Consider the following 21,750-nt stretch of genomic DNA (forward strand, 5'->3'; position numbering starts at 1 on the left):
TTCCAGTTCAGATCACCTGATTCTTGCTGACCACTTACAGGTATGTGATCATGTAAGAAACACTTGGAAAGAAGCACAGATGAATTACTGGACCCCGAATGAGTATTTCAGAATATTATAATTGAGCAATCACATTTGTAACATATCAATCCTAAAAATTATGTGTCAAAGTTAGATGCTTTTATATGAAAAGGGCTACTACAAATGTTAAACATTTAGTTTAAAAATAGTTGAAGAAATACATGTTCTTTGGACCACATACATGCTCTTTGGACCTCTAGGGAGAGGTAAGTTGTAGAAATAAAACCTGTATTGAGAATTAGCAGCTGTTACAGAGATTCAGACCAGGGTTTATTATTAATTTGTTAATTCCATCTTTCATTTATGTGTTTTGCGGGTTTGTGTTTTTATACATATTTATACAGTACCTGACTGTAAATGGTTGCTTCTGTGAAACAGTTTACTATTAATAACAGATATCTGAGGTGAGGCCAAAGTAGAGGGAAGAAATAATAAACAACTCATGCAGCTAATATATTGATGATTAATTAACATGAGTGACTCATTCGGTGATATATCCAAACATTAAGCCAGACTGAAAGATGAAAGGGCAATCTAGAATAAGGCACAGTTATCAGCTGCAATGTCTGAGTCCTCAAATAATGGCTTAATTACAGCTCATCTGAAAGGTATCGGGGCCTTATCCTTTACAGGAAGTATTAATGGAAAATTACTTGCTTTTCAAAGTCAATAAACCCTTCTGCAGATTCCGTATCAGCTCCCACCAGACATACATCTTTTTACACATGGGTGGTCTGTCACATGATGATTGACTCAATCTTGACAAGAAAAGGAATAGAAAAATCACCACTTTGTGCAGATATGACCATTTTTGACTTTGGCAGGTGAGGCAGCCCAACACCGACCTAGTTGCAAAAGATAATATTCTCTTCAATTCTTTCATCTTCATAAGCACCAGCCACCACATCTATCTTTCTGTGTTAACTAATTCCCTCTCGGATTATGACTTCTGCTGTATTTTGTCCACTGGGACCAGCCATACAGGTAACAATTCTCTTCAGTAATACTGAATGCTACTCAGTATTCCTCTGCATAGCAAAGTAGTGCTGAGTAGCACTTTGCTACACAAATGCAGCTACTGTAGCTAAGGTACTTCTCGTTGTAAGCAAGTACCTGACGTTTCTGCCCTTTTATTACAGTGATATGTATAATCAAAGACAAATGAAAGACTGTTCTGCCAGGATACAGCGACCCTGGATTATGGGTAGAGATAGTGATGTGAAGGGGGTTTGAATTCCAAGACCTGAGCAAGACTTAAAAAAACCCCAAGAAAAACAAAAAACAAACAAACAAACAAAAAAAAAAACCAACCAAAAACTGCCCAGGATTAAGATGTTGACGTAGTTACCTAGGAAGGTAGACCTGGCACCATGGGATCTAAGACAGTTCTGAAATGAGTCACTAGGATATTCAGGTCTCCTAATTCAAATCAAGCAAATAAGCTTGTTGGCATTCTTTCCCCACCTCCGAGGCTGGGCACTGACCACTGAGGTGTTTGATACAGTAGTATAGCTGGTCACATGGGTTATTTCTAAACTTGCTCAACCCTGATTCTTTTGTAAAGGAAGCAATCCCTATTCTTACTTTGTGATCACAGAAATCATCTGAAACCAAAAGCAGGAGGTACTGCTACACCAAGGAGGGGCCAATGGTTACTCAGATTTATTTATTTACAAAACAGATGCTCCCCAAAGGTAAGGTACAAGAAAGAATGCTAACAACTGGTTACCAGACCAGTCTCTAGGCTATGTTTTAAAATACCTTTCAGTGCACCTGAATGTTACTGAAGCTGGAAAGAATTAAGTCACCCACTACAATCTCACTTGGATAATAAAGGAATCTGAATATTCTGTAACTACTAAGCAGAAACAGTAAGTCTCTCAGCATGGGACATCTTTTTATTTGTGTTAATTATACTAATTAGAATTAGAACTTCCACCACTCCAATTTTGTGCAGCTGTGTGGTGCTGGCTGCTATTGTTAGTAGTCGTGGAAAATACTCCAACAGAGGGCACCAAGAAAATTACTTACAATCTGAACACCCACACAATCCTGTCACATTGGAAAGACTGCAGACAGCATAACTAATAAAGTTATTGTGCTATTTTGAAAGAATAATAGCGTGTTTGAAGAGACCGTATTAACCCTGTTGTAAAGTATTGATTGCACTCCATAGTAAAGGAAATAATGAAACAACAAAGACATAGTGTTTTAATTCTTTTCCTGTTTGCTCTTGCTAGTTTTACCATGTTTCAATTTACACCTGCATTCAAGAACAGAGGAAATGTATCACCTTTGGTTCACAAAGAGAGTTTTATTTTCATAGACACTCTTTCAGCAGCTTGATGCTTTTAAAATTGTACTTCAATTACAGCAAATGGTTGTGAATATAAAAGAAATCCCAGTCTAAAACTGCCTGAACCCTGTTTGTCATGTTTACTTCTGTGTAAAAAAAAAAAAGAAGTCAACAAATATGTCAAAAGACATCAGCTGCTTGTCTCCAGATATTGGGTATAGACATGTTATCATAAAAAAGGTATAATTATCATTTCAGTCTCTAGGAAATGCTTTAATTCTATACCACTGCTTTACAAAGGAGCAAAACAAGTAGCTTGTCTTTTGTAACAATTTGCTGTTGTTTTGAAAGCACATCTGCATGCATGCATCCAACAATACAATGCCATTGTGTAAAGCTGTTCTAGATGAGGTTGAGGCAAATATTTATGATGATTTTGAGATTTAACATTTTCACAGCATTTAAAGCTGTGGTAATCTCATTAAAATAATATGATTCAGTTCTATATTTGTTTAAACTTGATAAAAGCTATTTTTTTATTCTGTTCTAAACAGTAAGTTTGAAGGCAAGAGGATAGCTGAATTAGCAGAGAATGATGGAAATTTCTAACATCATCTTTTATATACACCAATATAAAAAAATCAGTTATTAGTCTTTTTTTTATTGTAAATGAGCATCATTTGTAATCATTCTCTGACTTGATCTAGTACATATAAATCACTTTTTTCTTTTTTTTTTTTTCTTTCCGAATGGTGCTTTTAAGAGCATGATTCCTGTAATTGCATTTCCTTCCTTTTCTGTGAGAGTATCTGTAAAGCCATTTGGCATCTCATCAGCAAAAACAGCAGATGGAGAAAGGCCTTCCTACGTGCTCTGTCAAAGGAATTGCAAGTTTAGGTGGGGTTTTAATAGACATCAAGGATTTAGTGACATGCCAAAGATTGCATGACTTCACTGTACCTATTATTTGTGCCTTTCTCTTTTAATAGAAATGAAAACAATTACTGTGCAGAAAAGATTTAACTTCTCTTTGAGAGTATTATACCATATGGTATGGGGGATGTATAGCTGACAAAATGAATGTAAAAATGAAGTACATACACTTCAGATGATGCTAGTTGAACTAAATTTATGTTTCAAATTTTAACTGAACTGATAGAAAAGTTTACAAATAGCAAAAGAACTTCATATGTTAATAGCAATTCAAGTAAGACATAAAAATACTTGTTACTGAGTTTGGCTTTATATAAAAATGGCCTTGGGGACCAAAGAACATTTCAACAGACAGCTAAGTAATCACTGTAATTATAAGAATGAAAACCACCAGAGTTTTTCCAAATAACAGTCTTGTTATCACATGATAGCACATGAAATTGCAAACAGCAAATATATTTCTTGGTTACTGGGAAAAGAGATTTTCCTAATAGGACATGCTGTTCATAGATGAGGCATGAAGATATTTGTACTGGCCATTCTGGGAGGAAAAAAAACCCACCCTTTTGGTAGGAAAGCAAACTCACAGTCTGTATCTCGCATATTTCACAGGAAGCCATTAAAAAAAGCAGTATCCGATGAGCTAAGCCCTCAGCAAACTTACCAAAACCAACTCCATCTACCCTGAATTTGCACTTCTTGTGAGTAAACAAATGTGCTCCCAAGAAGTTCCTTAATGTTCTCAAAATCCCACAGTACGCGAAAGCAGTGTCAAGATTCTCCATTAGGCATATATGTGAAATGTTTGGGCTTGTGCAGATTCTAGAGCTGGATGAAAAGATTTTCTAAATGACCTTCAATGGCCAAAAGTCTTTCAGTTTTTCAGGGTATGAGTTCTTGTCTTCAAAGATCGAAGGAATTGCTGTCATACTGTAGAGTTTAGTGTGGAAATACAGAAATACCAGAGCTCGGTGTTAGGTAGACCTTCATTGACACGGAGAGAATATTCACATCCTTGAAGCAAATTTTATTTGTAGAGAATGAGGAAAAAAAAAGGAAAAAAAACCCCAACATTTGGGGACTTCAGGAATAGAATAGTGTTGAATTATTAGTTACAGTGCTATAAAAGCACAGGGGAATTGTACCTAGAACACTGCAACTGCAGCAAGATCTCTTGAATCAGATTTCAAAGAGCTCGGTATCTGGGTGCACAGGGGAGGAACATGAGCTATTAATTGCCATATTAATCATATACTGCCACCGTAGTAGTGCAAGGTAGCACTTCACCACATGTTCACAAAGACCAAATGTCCCCTCAGTAATTTCTGCAACTACTGAGTTCCTTGCACCAAGCCTCTACAGAACTTCTTCCTTGGGGCCGGGGAGGGGAGAAGAAAAGACAGAGTGTATTTCATTTGGGCTGCTTGAGCAGATTCTTGACCTAAACTCACCACAGTCACATAATTTAAAACTCACTGAGTACTAAATGCTAGGCATGGGTGTAAAAAAGGGTCCTGGGGAGTTTCTCTGGTCACCTTTGCTCTGCATTTTTTTCCTTCCTTCCATTTCTCTTTGATCACAAGAGTATTCCTACCTCAATCTCATCTTTTCCCTCACTGATGCCTGCTGTCCTGAGACAGCCATATGCCCAACCAACGCTCTCCTTTTCCTATCCCCACCGCAGAATGCTGTGTTGGCTTCCTTGAAACAGGAATATGCCAAAAACCTGATCATTAAGAATATCTCCTCATTTACATCTCCAGTGTATCACTTTCTAAAATGGTTCTGAAGTGTTTTACCATCTATAATCCTCCTAATCTACATCTGTGAAAATCTCTTGCAATAATCAGTGTGCAAATAACCACTCATTCAATATGTTATTCACTGTCACATGCTCAGGCTGCTCCCCTAGCTATTTCTTCTGAACTCACAGGAATGTATAGGCATGTAAGAAGAGTCACAAAAATATGATATGCCACTCATGGCATATCCCTATCAGTTTCAAAGAGACACCAAAGCAGTGAAATGAATATGATCAGACTTGTGTATCATCAGCTAAGAACCCTTTCCCCAGTCAAACAAATACAAAATATAACCTCTCTTCCTTTTCCTTTCAAACAAAGGACACTCAGAGCAGCTGAAAGGCTCAGGTGATCGGGAAACAAGATATTAAGGAATTTCTCTATGAAACACAGCTCAGACTCAGACCAGATCAGTCATTTCATTTAGAAAGTCACTACCATGTAACAACTGCTCAATGAAAGCTGATGTTTTCAGATACCCAGATCACAGAAACTGCCATCACAGTGGTGAGTAGCTTTGGCAAAGACAAAGAACCACATAGCCTAGATAACTAAAATAACCTCAGTGTCCTGAATGTTTCCCTGGCCATGTAGATCAGAGCTGAAATACATTGTCTGGGTAGCTCACAGAAAGTTGCATTTTTACTAGTTGTGCTGTACGTGTACTTAGGATAAACAGAGGGCTTCCAGTCTCTCTCAGGGCTGTCAATCTGTCATCTACACATACAGAGAACAGGTTTTGCCTTTTAAAAGAAAGAACACTGTGAACAGAAACTTATTAATCAGGGCTTATTTCTCCACGTGAAAAAAAAAGAAAAAGAAAAAGAAAAAAGAGAAGCAGAGTCAAGTCACAATCTCCCCATTTGAAACTCCATTCCACTTCACAAGCCGTGGATAGAGAATATAAAGTAGTTTGTCCTTAGAGAAAAGAAAAAGAAACACTTAGGTCTCTGTGTGGGATATGCTAGTCTGAGGAAGTTGAATAAACTGATACAATATACAATGCTATGACTCACAGTGCTGGTTGGAAGAGCACTGTATGCTATCCATCAAACATTCGCTTCAAGACAATCCTTGAAACTTTGAACACAGCAGGATGAGAAGATCACAAACCTCTCTGGAATCTGTGCATGCTGCTAGGCACTCTACCTGCCTTATAGCAACCGTGGTTATAAAAACCCCTTCATGCGCTAACCTGAAAAAAAATTAATGAGATTGCTTATAATTTATGACTGGATAGGTAGGCTTCCACTCTGTGATCCCAAGGACTTGTTGGAGTACTCTTTGTTAGTATAAGTCAATCACAGAATTATAAAATAACCTATCTTCTTCAGGTGTCAGAAATGCAGATTTCATTGTAAATCAGGCATGACTCAAATCCCCGACAGTTGATGATTAAAAAATTACAGTAAAATTAATTTTAACTTAAGTGCTTGCTAACAATATATTTTTAATTTTATTACTGACAACCCCCTCTGAGTTCTAGTATATAGATAAAACAATAATTACGGTAGGCAAAAGCAAAGACTAATTTAGAGAGAGATTGTCAAGAACACTTTTTGGAACTTAAAGCTTGACACGTTTTCAAAATCAAGTTGATTAGTCACTGAAAACTATTATGAGCAGAGTGTTAGTTAAAGACTTAGACTCTACTAAAATAAAGACTGAATATCTTTTCAGACCTTTGGGTTAGCTGAGCAGAAATGTGGTCACTTAACAGAGGGTATTGTTGGATGACACTATTACTGACCATGTTACACAGAAAGCAAACAGATTATCCCTTCCAGTGTCTTTAAAAGCTAAATCTTGACATCTCAGCAATTTCTAGGAGTAGTTTGTATTTATAAATTTTTCTCATCCAAATTGTTTGAAAACACCCTCAGAAAGAAGGGTGGAGAGGAAGTTGCAAGATCTGGCTCAATCTAGCAAGCCATTAAATGAATGAAGCCCTGATTTCAGTGAGACTATTCACAGTACCACATGGAGAGCCAGTGTTGCTGGACTGGGCTGTAATTGATTTAACTAGACCTGAAGTCCAAATAAAACTTGTAGTTAGATGGAGTTCATCAGAATCATAACCCTTCATCTGTAAAAACTGCAGGGGTTTTGATAACTGTCTTTTTCTTCCTGCTGAATAAATTACTGATTTCTCCAAGACAAACATTACTGGTATTAATAGTTTTCTTTTGCTTCACCATTGATTGGCATTGCATTTGCCATATTATTCTTGAGCTGTTCTTCTGTTCCCTAGTTGGTCATTGTTGAGATAAAATGGACAGCGATACAGCTCAACTGAGTGAGCATAGCCAAGACAATAAAGAATCACCCCAGTACAGAGAGAGTTAAAAAAGCACCCAAGTTCATTATAAAAGCTGTCAGATTATTCTACATAAAGTGTAAAGACATTTTGCTTGGCCCTGCAAGCAAAGATCTATTTCTAAAACTAAAATGAACAATCAAGCCAGGTAAAACCTCTTTCTCACATAAATGGCTGTGTGAACCTTTTTTCAGGAAACCACAAATTCTATAACAAGTTTTCAGGTAAACCCCACTAATTCTGCTCTACAGAGATTTTGCTTTTCAACACTTTCCAGACTCTAATAAAATTACTACTGAATGTATTACAGTATCCTGTCTCAGACAGCATTGTCTTTGACAATGCTGTTTTCTCCAACTTTTCTGATTTGTTCATATAAACTTATTCTAGAGAAAGAAGACATACTCCAGGTGTTGCGCAACTTAACCTGGATATAAGAAATGGATATATGAAAGTTTTAAATTTAGATCTGAAAACCAACTTTACACATGGTGCCAGCATCCTGACATACAGTAATTCAGAGTGAGTCACTTGTCATTCAGCAAAGAGAGAGAAAGATAATTCAACTGCTGACAAACTCTTTGGGCAGAAGTAAAGCTACTTTGGATAAGATATATACACATCTATTCTGGGAGAGGGTAGCCTTTTCCATTTTAGTAGCTTATTTTAAAAATTGGGAATTGAAGAGAATACTTCAGCTCTGAAATGAAGGAACATAAAAGAGGAAATTTGGGGCTTTATGGTAGATATCTGAAAGTCACACTGAAATCTTAAAGTTAAAGTACACAAAAGTGAGGCAGTAATATTCTAAGCGCAACCAGAAAATAGCTGTTAGACCCCAGAGACAAAGTCTTTATGAGTTTGTAAGATTTATCTGATGAGATTTTCCACTTTGGAAGAAAAGTTTAGTAGCGGCTTATGAAAGACTGTTCTAATAGAGAAAGCCTTTGTGGAATGACACGAGCAATCACTATACCAGATGTCAGTTGTGACTTGTGAGTCTGCTGAGTATGTATTAATGTCACTCCATTAATTTCCCTCAGGGATGAAATCTGCCTAAAACTACAGAGAGGATGGCACCCATGAATTTTCAGCAATTGTTTCTGCAGAATTATCTTCAGAGCATTAGCATTTCCTCAGTTTTATATAAGAGGAAGAAATAATTCAATATACATTCCTCCTTCTTTGGGAGGTCATACATCCCTGACCCAGCTGACAAATTTAACATGGTAGGCTGAAGAAGAGAGGGTTATATTTTGCTTAGCATCTTTCCCTGCCCTGTTGCAGGTAATGCCAGAAAACCCCTGCCAGATGTCACCTTTCCTTTTCAGGTGGGTTATCAATGATCAGCAGTGTAGCCATAGGTATGAAGTGCACATAGCTGGGTCCCAGTTTTCCTTTCACTTGTTAGCCAGTGGGATTGCAAAAATAAATGTGAGTATCATGCTGAACTCAAAATGTTTTTAATCATATTCTTGTTCCCTTGAGTATGGCCTGACTGATTGCAGATTTCAATTTTCATTCCTGGCTATCATTAAAATCTGTGAAGGTAAGGTTGAATCATACAGTGGGCTTCTTAAGCCTCTTTCTTATTCAAATCATAGCCATCTCTTGGTTAACAGCAAGAACATGAATATATTCCTTTTTAATAGATAAATGTGCCGCAGGAATGGGTAATGTGTTTTATATTGTCGCTTTCTTGTGCTTGTTTATGCTCAGGGTTGTTTTCCTTAGATCATTTTATATTCAGGCAGTCTCATCAGTTACCCTCATATGTATCAATTTCCAATTAACAAGAAGAGACAGAAACATGTAAGAATTTGGATCTCATAAAAGTTTTGAGTCCACCACTGTAACACCAACAATTATTACAGGAAGAGTAATTGCTTTCCCCCAAGCCAACCCTAGCTTTTTTTAATTTCAGTAACAGGCTTTGCAGTAAGCTATATTGGACATTTATGCCTACATTAAGCGAAACAAAATCACTACTGATCCCAGCAGACGTGCTAAACACTACAGAGCTCTGTGTTACTTAAAAGTAATTTTTGATTTAGAAGCTTTATTTATTTCACTTCAAGGTTTTCTCAAATAAGTCTTCTTTCAGATAAGAGTTCAGCAATGGCTAGTATTGAGGATATAATGGTAATCTCAAGAATGCAACTTCCATTACGTGAGGGAAGACTGAATTCTCAATTTATTGTACTTCTAAATAATTAATTTGCCTCCAAGGCCCCTTAATAAGCTGATCATTGAATGTAGTACAACTGGACATAACAGCACTGTGAAAAGTCTTGAGGCTATGGACAACTTGCATGCCATTACTCTCTCTAGATAAATCACACCATTCAAATAAAGTCATCAATTTTTTTGTCGGTAATGGGCCAGGGTTTGACATTTACAAGTACATTTCTGATGTCTGTTTTTTATGAGATGTCTCCTCTCCGACCTCCGAATTACGTAAACCTTGTAAAAAAAAGCCTAGGAAAGAGATATTTAAGTGTTTCTAGGCCTATCATTTGACAATGCTCACAAACTGTGTGCTCTTTAAAGGTTTTTAGGAGGAAATTACCCAACTCTACATTTCTTTCAGTGTACAAATTTTGCTTGTGCCAATCACAGCACACTAAGACCAGGTAAAAGCTGGATGAAAAGTGAAATGTGATTTTGGACAACATGGATTTTACTTTCAATTTGTTTTTCATCTATTAATTTTTTACAAACATCCTACTCACTGAATTTTAAATGTGCATGTTTACCCATTTAAGCCACAAATATATGCAGATTTACCTAGTAAGGGAACAGAAGCAATATTATTTGATTTATCCTACTGATCACACTGAACTATTTAGCCCAGAAAGCCACAGCTAAATGATTTCTCTAGATGGCCCATCTATATATTATCCTTTTACAATCCTTTTTCTATCAGCTTCTAGTTTTCATTGCATCAGATTAACACCTGCAAGACCTCATCTAACTCAACTGTTCTCCATTTTGGATCAATTTGTCTGCTGTACTTCAGTGGCAACATACCCCCTAAGGCTGTCTGTCCATTTTTCTCCCAGTTTCTTATGAATCTTTGAAGGGCATATTGAGTGCCCTTTTGGAGCTGTTACAAACCCTGAACAAAAACTGAGTTAAAGCTCAGCTTTAGTGTTGTGGAATTTAAAACTTCACATGGTTTCAAACTGTTGCAAGCAGCAAGTACAAGTATAATAATCTAAAAGGATTTGGCTAATCGGTACAGAAAAGCAATACACCTCTGCAAGTCCTTAGAAACTTCTTACACCTTGTTGGTATCTTTCCCAGTTTCAACAAAGTGATGTTTCTTCCTACATTTCTAATGAGGAATACAAGCACAAAACTGTGACAAACGGCATGAGAGTAGAAGATAACTAGTAAAAGGCTTCTAGGCAATATGGAAAGATGTATTTGCTTAAACCCATACATACAGAAAACATGTTGCAAGAGCTTGTTTAAAACTAAATAGTTCTGAAGAGTTTAATGCATTCGTAATCACCCATAGATATACTGTGCTTTGCCTACTAGTTGTTGCTGAAAGACATTCCTTGCTTTATCACAGAACCAGAGTATAGTTTGGGTTGTAAAGAACCTTAAAGATCGTCCAGTTCCAACCATCTGCCATGAGCAGGGACACCTTCCACTAGACCAAGTTGCTCAAAGTCTCATTCAGCCTGGCCTTGAACACTTCCAGGATTGGGCAGCCACAGCTTCTCTGGGCAACCTGTGCCAGTGTCTCACCACCCTTGCAATAAGGAATTTCTTCCTAATATCTAAATCTACTCCCTCTGTTTAAAACAATTCCCCTTGTCCTATCACTACATGCCCTTGTCAAATGTCTCTTTCTAGATTTCATATTTTTAGGTAATTTTTCTTGTCTTTAGATACTGGAAGACTTCTCTAAGGTCTCTCCAGAGCCCCGTCTTCCCAAGGTTGAACAGCCCCAGCTCTCTCAGCCTGTCTTCACAGAAGAGGTACTCCAGCCCTCTGATCATCTCAGTAGCCCTCCTCTGGACTCACTTCAACAGGTCCACACCCTTCTTACGTTGGGGTCCCAAGAGCTGAACACGGTACTCCAGGTGGGATCTCAGGAGAGCAGAGTATAGGAGGAGAATCATCTTCCTTGACCTGCTGACCATGATCCTTTTGATGCAGCCCAGCATACCGTTGGCTTCCTGGGCTGCAAGCAGACACTACTGGTTGAGCCTTTTCATCAACAAACACCCTCGGTAAGACACCACTTAGCCAAATAGTGTCTTATAGAACAAGACTCTTAACATGGAGATTTTTACAGAAAAGTTTCTTTGATGCTTAGACAAACTCAGAGACCAGTTTCTTTCTGGACTGGACCCTGACATAAGGAATGCACAGTACAATGTAATTTTGAAGGATGAAATTCGGTAAAACAATTTATTTCAGGACAAGGCTATGCTTCACTCCTTGAAGGCTATTCCCATGCTATATTTCAGTTGTCAACTATTTTGTCTGATCAAAGAAAAAATAAAACAGGATTTAGTCAATAATAGGAATGTGCGCTTCTTTAAAAATCACAGCCTATTTTATCAAAACTGCAGAAATGACAAGCAGACCAAAGTATTACCCTATCTCTGGGTAAAGAACAGGAAGTTCTAGGCTGAAAAGTGAACATTGCTGAGAATGGTAGTCAAGTAAAAACAGGAGACTGAGGATGGGAAATCCCAAATGGCTCTCTGTTATCACCTAAACCTGTCATTAGCTCTTCTGACAGGAGGGCTGGAGAACGTGAGCTGCAGAGTTGCCCTTGCAGACCAACAGGCAGAGGGCAGTTCCCAGGTTGCATGCCCTATTCTCATCATGTGCCACAAGTAGCTGGGTGAATGTAAGATGCTCATATTTGGAAGCTATTATCCTAGTCCACCTGTGCACACATGATATGCAGCAGTGAAACTCCATCCTTTTTAGGATACCTTGCACTTGCATCTGAAAAGCAGCTGTATGAAAGAAGACTGTTCAAAAGCATCAGTAAGACTCTCAGCATTGTCTCCTCTCCAGTTTATGTGTCCATGGTTTGTTACGACAAAAGCATTGGCCACTGGTTCTCTGTGGAATTAGTATGCTCTACAAAAGCTTCTGTGAGCACTAGACAACAAAATAACACATTTAATCAAAATTTGCAGTACATTTTATGGAGTCTTTTTTTTTTTTTTTCACAGAAGTCAAACTACAATGAAGACACTGCCTGAGCATGATTAGGTAGCACCAAGAAAATCTGAGTCAATAGAATACTCAATTTTCTTTAGGATCTACCACCTTGAACAGCCAGATTTTCAAGGGCTTGGATCTTACTAAGGCTTATAAAGTAAGTGAGTAGATTTTCACATACGAAGCAAAAGTGCAGAGGGGTGAAAAGTTGGGTGGGAGTGGCAGAATGAGAATTCTTGACTATCTGATCTCTTGGATAGAAAAATTTTATTTAAATTCCTCAAAATCCCTTTGTGTTTGAGGAGAATGGTTACAAGTTTCTGGGGAAAAAACAGAACAAACAAACAAACAAACAACAACAACAAAGAAAAGGGAAATATTTTTACTGGTTAGGAATACGTATTTGGCTACATTTTACATACTGTTCAAATACCATGGGAAAATACCACATTAGATATGCATTCTATCATATAGCATTGGAATATTGCTAGTTTAAGATATTTTACTATGAAATTATGTATTATTCTAGACAGCTGTCAGCCATTATGAACAAAATTAAACAATAGCCTGTGTTAAAAAATGTGTTATGATGGGCTTAGCAATAACTAGAAGTATAATAGGAAAGTTTTAACAGTGAATGCAAAAAGGGCTGAGACACGTTGTAGAGTTTCAGAACCAAACTTTCTTGAATTTGACAGAGATTTATTTGACACTTTATTTAGAGGTTATAATTATCAGGACAAAGACTGTACCTTCCTCAAGTTCCAAATACCCCCCAGGGTGAAGGGAAAGACCTTACTGTGGGGTGTCTCCATCTTTCTGATGTTATGTTTGGCTCACTGTTAGTATACAAGTTGTTAGCTCAGGTTTTAAAAAGATGTGCAAAAGGTAATATAAATATATTTTGCTCTTAATTAAAAATGCAAAAGACTTTAAAACATTTAGAACTCTAAAAATGTAAAAGCTGAAACAAAAGTAAATCCATTCATATCATATAAAATAAAAATGATGTCAAGCCTGATAGGCAGGTTTAAGTATTTCTCAGGATGCCAAGCACAGTAGGACACAGAATGAATTACACAAAATAGTTTGCCAGGTACATACCTGAAAGAAAAGTGGGATCATGTGTGCATCTTCTCCATGCCTCTCAAGCTCGAACTCTCCAGTCAAGGAAAGAATAACAATAAAAAATTATCTCTGTTGCTTTTTAACAGGAAAGGATGAAATCCCAAGAAACACCCACCGGAAGATACATAAACTGTCTGGATAGAGCACAGGTGACTGTAGGTCAGTGGGACCCATCACCTCACAGCAGCGAAATGGAGCAGCAACCTGGTGCTGCACATCCACCATCACCTAATAGTCTCTCTCACACTTCGGACGTGACAAACTGCAGTGCTGACCACAGGAGGTACCTGCAAGACTGCTGTGGAGGCAGTCCTTCCTCATGGAAGATTTTCCTTTAAGGGGAAGTGAGCATTAGTCCTCCTCTCCCTTCCAAACCATTCCTTCACTACTAGCGTCAGACACCTGTGTACTCTCTACCCCTACACCAAGATGACTTGGTTTGTCTTTTTCAGTAAAAGTTTCCAAATAGCAACAGAAATGGCAATGTAGCCTAACACATCAGAAGCCAGGCTGGCACACTTCTTTCCTTCACCTGGCTCAGAAGAATTTCTCATGTTTACTTGGACCCAGAACGTGACCCATCTTTCCTGAAACACCAGGTGTTGTGTCACACAGCTCCCATCCTTCTCGAAGTTTAAACAAAAAGCCAGTGTTCACTGAAGCACATCAATTCATAGTTCACAGTAAGCATACAAGTTGTTTTTCAGCCACTCCACTCAAATGAAGTACAGAGGTGTTCGGGTGTAGAGCTTTTTTAGTGTTTGGGTTTGGGTTTTTTTGTTTGGTGGGGGTTTTATTTTTGTTTGTTTGTTTTGTTTTTGGGGGGGTTGTTTTGTTTTGTTTGTGTTGTTGCTTTGATTTTTTTTTGGGGGGGGGGGGTGTGTGAGTGTGAAGTACATGTTAGTTTGTATAACAAAGCAAAATGTCCTGCTTCACATTTTTGCTGTGAAAACATGAGGCTTGGAGGGGTTTAGAGGCAAACCTATCAATTGCCAGACACTGGCTGGAAAGGATTTTGAATCACAGCAAACCTTTGATGAACCCTGATTGAATTTCGAGTTTGCAATAAAACCTGTGAGTTTCCAGTGGTTTCAGGTTCTGTTGTAAACATTATACAACATCTCTAATTACAAGTTGCCATGCAAAAAAGAAAAACTAATAAAACACAGGTTAAAAAATTTGGAGGAAATTATTCTTGTTTAAACAAAAAATTCCAGCACTCGTGCCTTTATCTGTCATTGCAAACGCTTTTTAAGGTTCTAAGCGTTGGAAGCATAGGGACCTGCAGTGCTTTTGGAGACACAGAAAAAGGCCTGTATTATATGGCATACCTGGAGCCTGGATATGTCGAGAAGATCCTGCTTCACAACTCACGGGTGTCGGTGTCGTATAGCTGCATACAGACCTGTCTGAAGGGTTGGTCTTTTATTACATGTGGAAATGATAGCATTAAGGGCAATACTGTTTATTACCAGTTCAATTCCGAGCAATGAGACTCTGCTGGCACCACAAGCCAGATAAGAGTTGCCAAAAGAAAGCAAGGGGAGCAAAGAAAAAAAGCCCCACAAACCCTGCCTCGAAGATACAGCCGGGCTGCCTGATGCACGATGACAGCGCAACTCTCACCACCCGGTCCATAACGCGTTTATGCCACCAGGACCAGCCGGCAAAGCCCACCCGAGGCGGCCGGACAAGCAGCTCCCGGGACCCGCCGCTACCGGCCGCGATCCCGGCCCCGGCTTCCCCACCCACCCGTCCGCCCGCCCGCCTCGGCCAGTGCTTTCTCCCTTTCGCCTCACTTTGCCGCCTCCTTCTCCTCCAGGGGGGACAGATTCCCCTCCTCAGGGGGCGACAAGCCGGGACGTGCTCTGCCGAGCCGCGTTGAGCCTCTCCGCGTTAAGCCAGGCTGTGCCATGCCGAGCTATGCCGGAGCGGGGGAGGAGAGCTGAGCCCTGCCGTGCCGAGGAGAGGAGAACCGAGCTGTGCCTCTCCGAGGCGGTCCTGCCTCCGCGTCTGCAGCAGGAGGCGCTGCCGTGCGTCGCTGCGCCCGTGCGGGGCCGCGGGCCGAAGTCCCACACTCTCGCTGCCAAGTGCCGGGGAGCGGGGGTTGGACGTGCACGCTCGGCTCCTCCCTCCCTTCCCCGCTCGCCCAGCAGCAAAGTAACTCCGGAGTACGAGGAGAGCCGGTGCCGTTGCCGCCGCGCTGCAGACGGCTGCCCCAGCGGGCGGCCCCGGGGCCAGCGGGCGCCCCTCGGCGAGGGGGTCTCCTGGCGAGGCGCCGGGGCGGACGAGGTGAGCTCCGCCCGCTGCCACCGCCGAGGGCTGGGGCAGCCCCGGCCTCTTTCGAAAACTTCTCGGCAAGTCGGCATGGGCTGGGGGGCTGGCGCCACCGCCTCGCTGCCGCTGCTGGCGGTGCTCGCCCTGCTGGCCGGCTGCTCGCCCGCCCTGCTCGGGGCGGCCAGGGCCCAGCTCTCTGCAGGTGAGTGAGTTGTCGCTCGGCCCTCAGGTGAGGGCGGGCGGGATCGCGTCGCGCCCGGGGTGTTCGCCAAGGGATGGGAGCAAAGGGGAGAGAGCGGGTGGCACCGCACCGGGACCCGGCGTTAACCCCGAGGAGCGGTGGTGAGGCTGCCCTCCCCTCCTCAGCACCCCCCAGCCGCCGCTCTGTGGGGCGCGTTGCGGCGGGGAGGGCGACCCACGCGTATCCACAGGCTGCCGGCGGAGGTCTCGCAGGGGCGAGCAGGGAGCGGGCTTCGGGAGCCTCACAAACTCCCCTTCCTCTCTTGCTCCTCGTTCTCCCCGCAGGCCAGCCTCCCAGGTGGCGTCGGTGCTGCCGGCGAGGCAGGCGTTGCTACCGCCCCTTCCTCCGCTCAAACTTTTCCCGGCGCTTTCCTGCCCGACGCGGCGCGGGGGGCGCAGCCATCGGGGTGCCCCGTCCGCTTCCCGTACCAAGCGGGGCGCGGCCCTGGCCTCCGGCAGCTGCTGGGATTTCCCCCCCTACAAAAAGAGTGGCGAGCGAGAAAGGGGAGGGAAGGCAGCATATGGGGCTGGCGTCTGTTTTGTTTGAAACCCGCGAATTTCTCACCCCTTCCTTTCACCCCCGCCCCGCGCCGTGGGGTTTTGCAGAATAAAAGCCCACGGGGCCGGGCGGTGGGAGCTGCTGCCGGTGCGGCGGTGAGTTGCTGGCCCTGGGGGAGCCTTGGGGCAAAGCTCCCGGCGGAGCTGGGGCAGTCGGTCGGTCGGTCGCTCCAGGAGGTGAGGGCGGTGGGAGTAGTGGGGGCTCGTGTTACGGACCCTGACACCCCCCCCCCCCCCCCGACCCCACTCCTCCGCTGTAGTTTATGAAGCGTCCTTCGTTTGTTTGTGGTGAAGCTATATCGTGAACGTGTTCTTGTTTGTGGTGTGAAGTATTACGCGAAGGGCTAACTGAAGTAGACTTCAGGGTCTGCTATTTGAAAAAATAGCATTGCAATTGCACTGGGCGCGTTCAAAGCCTTTATTGTAGGATAACTGAGTTCAAAACTATTGTTGATAAAAGTATCTACACTTGGGAGACTTAGAAGCATGGTTTTTATAAGGATCGATGTGTAGTTGGGAGGCTTTTCTCTCCTTTTCGTTCCTGCAGTTCTCCTGTAAATTAGTTTTTAATTGAGACATTTGAAATGTGTCGTTGATTAAAAAATGCGCTGAAGCAGTAAGAGAAATTGTGTTGGTCTGAACAGATTACATCCCTCCTATATGGCTGACTATGGTGTGTATCATTTGGTGTCTGTGTATCAGAATTGTAAAATTACATAACTGCCTGCAAGCCTTTTACCAAGGGAAGGGAAGTGCATCATACATGCTGCTGGTATGTTGTAGGAATAGCCAAAATAAAATATGCCCAAGCATAACATCTTTCATTCAAAACCGTACTAAAATCAGACCAATGATTTTTGTGTTGCTGTAACTTGTCAGGCTGATGTTAACACCAAAGGCGACTCTTACGTAAATATTGCTTATGAGCTTGTTCGGTGGCATAAGAAGAGTAGGAAGTTCTGATAACTTACGTGTTTCATGGTATTTTGTGCTGAAAATGTGTCACACAGCCCTTGCTGGAGTTGCAAGTACAAGAAGCCAGGTTGGTACTGTGGGGTATGTGTCAGGTAAGTGGAAAAGAGTGTTCCGTGTCCTTCTGACCGGAGTAGGTGAAGCTTGTCAAGGAGTTGAACAATTGTATCTAGGAAACATGAGATTATTTGTGTGTGTGTGTGTCTAGCATGTCAGCAGCTAGAGACTTCAGTTTCTATTGCCAACCATCAAAAATGTGTTGTACTGGTCAGAGGTTTATTAATTGGAGACTTGCTCAGATTATCTTGAATGTTTGGAGAAATATATTTGTTAGTAGCTGGTGCTTTCAGTATACTCAGTTTAAGGTATGGTGCTCGGAAATATGTTCAGTTTCCACATGTAGAGCTATGATTCTGCTGAATGTTTCCTTATGGTTAATCTTGGTTTGAAGGCTCTGGGTTTGACAAGTGCCACAAACTTTGTTTTTGTTCCTTATTCTAAACCAGTCCCTGAAGTGTGTGTTGGGGCTCACATGTTTGTTCCATCAAAGGCCTCTCTTTAGCCTACAATGAGATATTTCTCTGTTTGGTGCACACAGGAGCATCTGTTTTCTTCATAGTCATCTCCTCAGTTTAACAGTACTGTTTTTCAAGCATTTTTCTTTGACTGCCTTTCCCCCCTCCTCACCTTAATCTAATGGCCTGTACTTTTCCATGTTAAACTGAATCTAGCCCATTTCTAGCTTCCCTTTTATTAGTAATATTATTGTAAGAATTTTAAATAGTTACTTTTTCTTTGCCATTAATGAAGCTATTAATTCAGTCTGGACCTTTCACAAATCTCTCTTTCACTGTAATTTGATTTATGTTTCCTTTTGATGATGCTTTGTACTGCTCCTGAATGTGAACGTTGGCCAGGTCCTGAGTTTCTTCATAAAATTTTTGATATGTTTATTAAGGGTCTAATCAAATTACAGAGCATGAAAGCTGGCCATTTTCAGGAGCGTGTGTGTGTGACGGTTGTTATCTCTTCTTCCTCATAGCATATTCTATGAGAGCAAATGAGAAGGCAAGAGAAGGAACGGCGGCAAGTTAGGAAAAGGAACAAGATACATCTTGTAATGTGTTGCCCTCTTAAAGGTTGTTCTTGTGTACCATCTCCACCCTCTTTGCACATAGTTGAAACACTGTATACTTTGTGTTTCCCCACAGCTCTCAAATGGTAAAAAAACCAAACCCAGCCCCCCAGCAGGTTCTCTCTGCCTCCCCCCTCCCCAGCCCAACCATGATCCACAGTGTAATGTTTTCTGGTCTCTGTAGATTGTTTCTTTACACCGCTGCTTTCCATGACCCTTCAACTTGGGTGAGTGCCTGTCAGAATCTAGGCCAAAATGTTTTGGCAGCACACTCTCTGTTGAAGTCTAGCTATTCCTTATATAGCATCTCCTTTCATCTGCAGCTCCTACAGTTTGATAAAGAACAAGTTCAGCTTGTTTTCACAACCAGATTAGTTTAAATTTATATTTTAAAAAATAATAATAAAAAAACTCAGCAGTTTACATGTCTTCAAATTTTGAGAGAAAAAAGAAAATACTTCAAATTTTTTAAGAACATTGCCAGCTTGCCAGTTAGCTGATGGAAATGTGCCTTACCCTGCCTCCCATAGCATCCATGCAACTGTGTGATTTATTTATTTATTTTTTTAAATACAAAATGAAAGATATGAGGACAAAAATTCTAGAAACTTATCAGCTTGCCTGATGTTAAAAGTGTGGGATTTCAGACCACAGGGACAGTTAAGTGTAAAAAGAAGGCCTGTATGTTTTACAATTTCAAGTCCTTTATTAGAGTAGTTATTCCTCAGACTTTCTCATGCAAAGTAGCTATGGTCTCATAAATGAAAAGGCAAAAGTAAATATTTCTGTATTAATTTACACATCACGCCCTCCGCCCTCCGTCCCGTCCCTCCCTGTGTCCCAAATTCCCCCTCCCCCAAATTGTTACAGTCTGTCTTTGGGAGAGAATCTAACACAGCAATTTGGTATTATAAAGTAGATAATGTTATTTGTTTTATAAGGTTTTTTGTGATTAAATATACTTACAGTGAAATAGACAAAAATTTTAATGTTTTTTTATTTACTTGTAATCATATAGTAGAAGAAATTAACGGCTTTCTGAAAATGCTTTAAAATACTTTTTAGTAGCTAAACTCATATTAGCCCTTTGCTGTCAGAAGAGCAAAAGTTGCTTCAGTGAGATTTTATCCTTGAATGTGCTACAATTTGCGTGTGATATACAAGAAACTCTTGTTTCTTGTATACACACAGGTAGGCGTGTAGGTATGAGACTTCTCAGTAGCTTTTTTTTTTCCCCACCAAGCTGTTAAAATGTATTGACAAGTGATATAGAAGATGAGTAGAATTAAAAGTGAAGTTATTTTGTCGCTTTTACCCCCTCCTTCCCAAATGTTTTCCTTTCCTGTATATATTCAGCTTCTTCTATGGAACTGGAGGTTCAGCCATCACTCATCTTTCTATGTTTTCTATATTTTGCAGTATTACAATTATAAAGTATATGTACCTTTTTCAAAATGGCACTTAACTGTTTCATGTGGAACTGAAAGCAGCCGGAACGAACAAGACACCAGGAGGCTTGTTTAGATCCCTTTGCCTGGGAAATCAGGGTACTGCGTGATCAGCTTCATAGTGACATAAGTGGTGTGTAAACAGGCAGATGTCCTGCACTTACTTAAGATCCATTTAAGATAATTAAAATAAAAAAAAAGGAGGGGTTTAAGAAATCTGCACAGGACTGGGGCAAAGCTCTGCCTAGCCCCAGTATGAAGTCTCTGATGGTGGACACTCAGGGGAGAGGGATTTTGGCAGGGTGAGTGACTTCCTCTGAGTACTGTCTGTCCACAGTAGCAGCTCTTGTAATCATGATCGTTCCTGGTAACATCTTCAGCTTGTATTGCATTTATTGTCTTCTTCACTTTGTGACAAGGAATCTATATGTTATGGGAAAAAGCTATCGTCCTTTGTTTTTTTGAAGTTACTAGTTTTATTTGATATCTCTTAGCTCTTTTACTAAAAGATGATTAGTGATTTTTCTCAATTTACCTTCTTCCCACCACACAACATTTTTCCACCCTCCCTCAACCATTCCTTTTTTAGTCAGAAAAGTCCATTTATAGCCACTTGCTGTGAAAGTACCATTCCATATCTTCTTTACATGCTTTACCAGCCTTCTCTTTCTGTTCCAGTTCTACATTGCTCAGGGTATCTGAGAGGATTTATACAGTGCTTAATAATGATTTCTGTTCTGTTCCCTGTCTTTAGTGAAATAGTTCCTGGCATTTGCTTTGCTTTTTTGACCATTTGTTCCACTCCTAGTTGTGACGTGACACTTTTATGGAACTATTTTATCACTGAAAAGCTGAGGTCTTGTGGTCAAATGATGGTCTGTGGGGTGGCTGTGCCAGTGGACAGCAGGACTCTGGGAAAGGGGAAAGTCTTTAGCCAGCCCTTTTTAGGGGGGTGTGAGGTGAGGTGAAAACTTTTAAGCAAGGCTCTTAAAGGACCCACGACCTTGTGTTGAATGTCTGGGAGAGTTATCCTGTTTAATACTTAGCACTGTAGTCCGTCTCCTCTTTCTGAAATGCTGTTAATATAAGAGAGTTAAAAAGAGTTTATTCTCTTGCACATAAAGATTGACAATATCTGAATTGTTGCTTCTTGCTGTGGAATCTACGATGTCTTTGTATGACCTCTTCAACTGGAAGACTATTTATCTAACCTCTCGCGAGTTGGATATGTCACCAAGTGTCAGCTTTGCTTTTCATTAGCACCTGTTTTGGTGAAATCCCTACTCTTCCTTCTACAACACAGATCCTGTTGAATGTGTAATAGGAAGCTTCCAAAACTATTACTTTAGTCCTGATACTGAGTA

At 40.8% G+C, this 21,750-nt stretch overlaps 1 protein-coding gene across 10 annotated transcripts in view; it reads left to right on the forward strand.

Annotated features, from left to right (window-relative positions):
* Positions 1-15,765: 15,765 nt before the first annotated feature.
* PTPRK (protein tyrosine phosphatase receptor type K) overlaps positions 15,766-21,750 on the forward strand; it is a 408,592-nt gene continuing 402,607 nt past the window's right edge. For 9 of the 10 annotated variants that reach the window (XM_061378250.1, XM_061378252.1, XM_061378253.1 and 6 more), the window contains exon 1: positions 15,766-16,235. In XM_061378250.1, the coding sequence (XP_061234234.1) occupies positions 16,124-16,235 (112 nt within the window). In that variant the 5' untranslated portion in view covers positions 15,766-16,123. Of the gene's footprint in view, positions 16,236-16,778; positions 16,928-21,750 lie in introns of those variants that run through there. The other variant, XM_061378259.1, reaches the window with a different exon arrangement.

Source organism: Neopsephotus bourkii, unplaced genomic scaffold (assembly GCF_033783945.1).
Source record: "Neopsephotus bourkii isolate Nb327-2 ecotype Australia unplaced genomic scaffold, CSIRO-AGI_Nbou_v1 NB_1765, whole genome shotgun sequence".
Lineage (NCBI taxonomy): Eukaryota > Metazoa > Chordata > Aves > Psittaciformes > Psittacidae > Neopsephotus > Neopsephotus bourkii.